This window comes from Habropoda laboriosa, unplaced genomic scaffold (genome assembly GCF_001263275.1).
Source record: "Habropoda laboriosa isolate 0110345459 unplaced genomic scaffold, ASM126327v1 scaffold207, whole genome shotgun sequence".
Classification (NCBI taxonomy): domain Eukaryota; kingdom Metazoa; phylum Arthropoda; class Insecta; order Hymenoptera; family Apidae; genus Habropoda; species Habropoda laboriosa.
This window is the reverse complement of record NW_017100397.1, coordinates 1,524,814-1,525,785: the sequence shown is the minus strand read 5'-3', so window position 1 is coordinate 1,525,785 and position 972 is coordinate 1,524,814. Positions and strand designations below refer to the sequence as shown.

Genomic DNA, 972 nt, shown 5'->3' with positions numbered 1-972 from the left:
TAAACCATATGATCATTGCTATTATTCTTTTTATATTATTTTCTAATACATATTAATATCTTAGTTGATGTTGATGAAATTAGAAGACTGGGAAAACGATTTCGGAAGTTAGATTTGGATAACAGTGGTGCTTTAAGTATTGATGAATTTATGTCATTGCCAGAATTACAACAAAATCCTCTAGTACAACGTGTTATAGATATATTTGATGCTGATGGTAACGGAGAAGTAGATTTTAAAGAATTTATTCATGGTGTTTCTCAGTTTAGTGTTAAGGTATGTACTAATTTTGTTGTGCAATTAAAAAGAATATAAACAATGTATCTAAAAACATTTTTTTGCTTCTTTAAACAGGGTGATAAAGAAAGCAAATTAAGATTTGCCTTTAGAATTTATGATATGGATAATGATGGTTTCATAAGCAATGGAGAATTGTTCCAAGTATTGAAAATGATGGTAGGCAATAATTTGAAAGATACACAGCTTCAACAAATTGTTGATAAAACCATATTATTTGCTGATAAAGATGAAGATGGCAAAATTAGTTTTGAGGAATTCTGTTCCGTAAGTATTATATGTTTGAGGATTAAAGTGATAGTAATCATATAAAACTCTTGTTACATGTGATTTCAGGTTGTTGGTAATACAGATATTCATAAGAAGATGGTAGTTGATGTTTAAAAGATCAAAGTTTGTGAAAAGTATTAAATACCTATTTATGGTAATATCAATTTGACTTTATAAATTTATTACTAACAACAGATTTATTGGATAGTTATTAAATAACAAAACTATGTAGAGTGAAACTATCATCATTACTAAACCTTTAATCAAGCCAATTGATACATAAATTTGTCACTATTAACATTTTTTCCATAGTACAATATATATTAGAATTTATTGACCACAACTTTCTAAAATTGTGCACATCCACTAAACATTGTACAAGTTTTAATATTATAAAATGAGAGC

General features: G+C 26.6%; 1 protein-coding gene across 1 annotated transcript in view; it reads left to right on the top strand.

Annotated features, from left to right (window-relative positions):
* The window catches only part of LOC108575200 (calcineurin subunit B type 2), a 1,325-nt gene extending 644 nt beyond the window's left edge, over positions 1-681 (top strand). Inside the window, exons 3-5 of the mRNA XM_017937936.1 lie at positions 65-276; positions 355-564; positions 634-681. Of these exons, the coding sequence (XP_017793425.1) occupies positions 65-276; positions 355-564; positions 634-681 (470 nt within the window). The remainder of the gene's footprint in view (positions 1-64; positions 277-354; positions 565-633) is intronic.
* Positions 682-972: the final 291 nt, after the last annotated feature.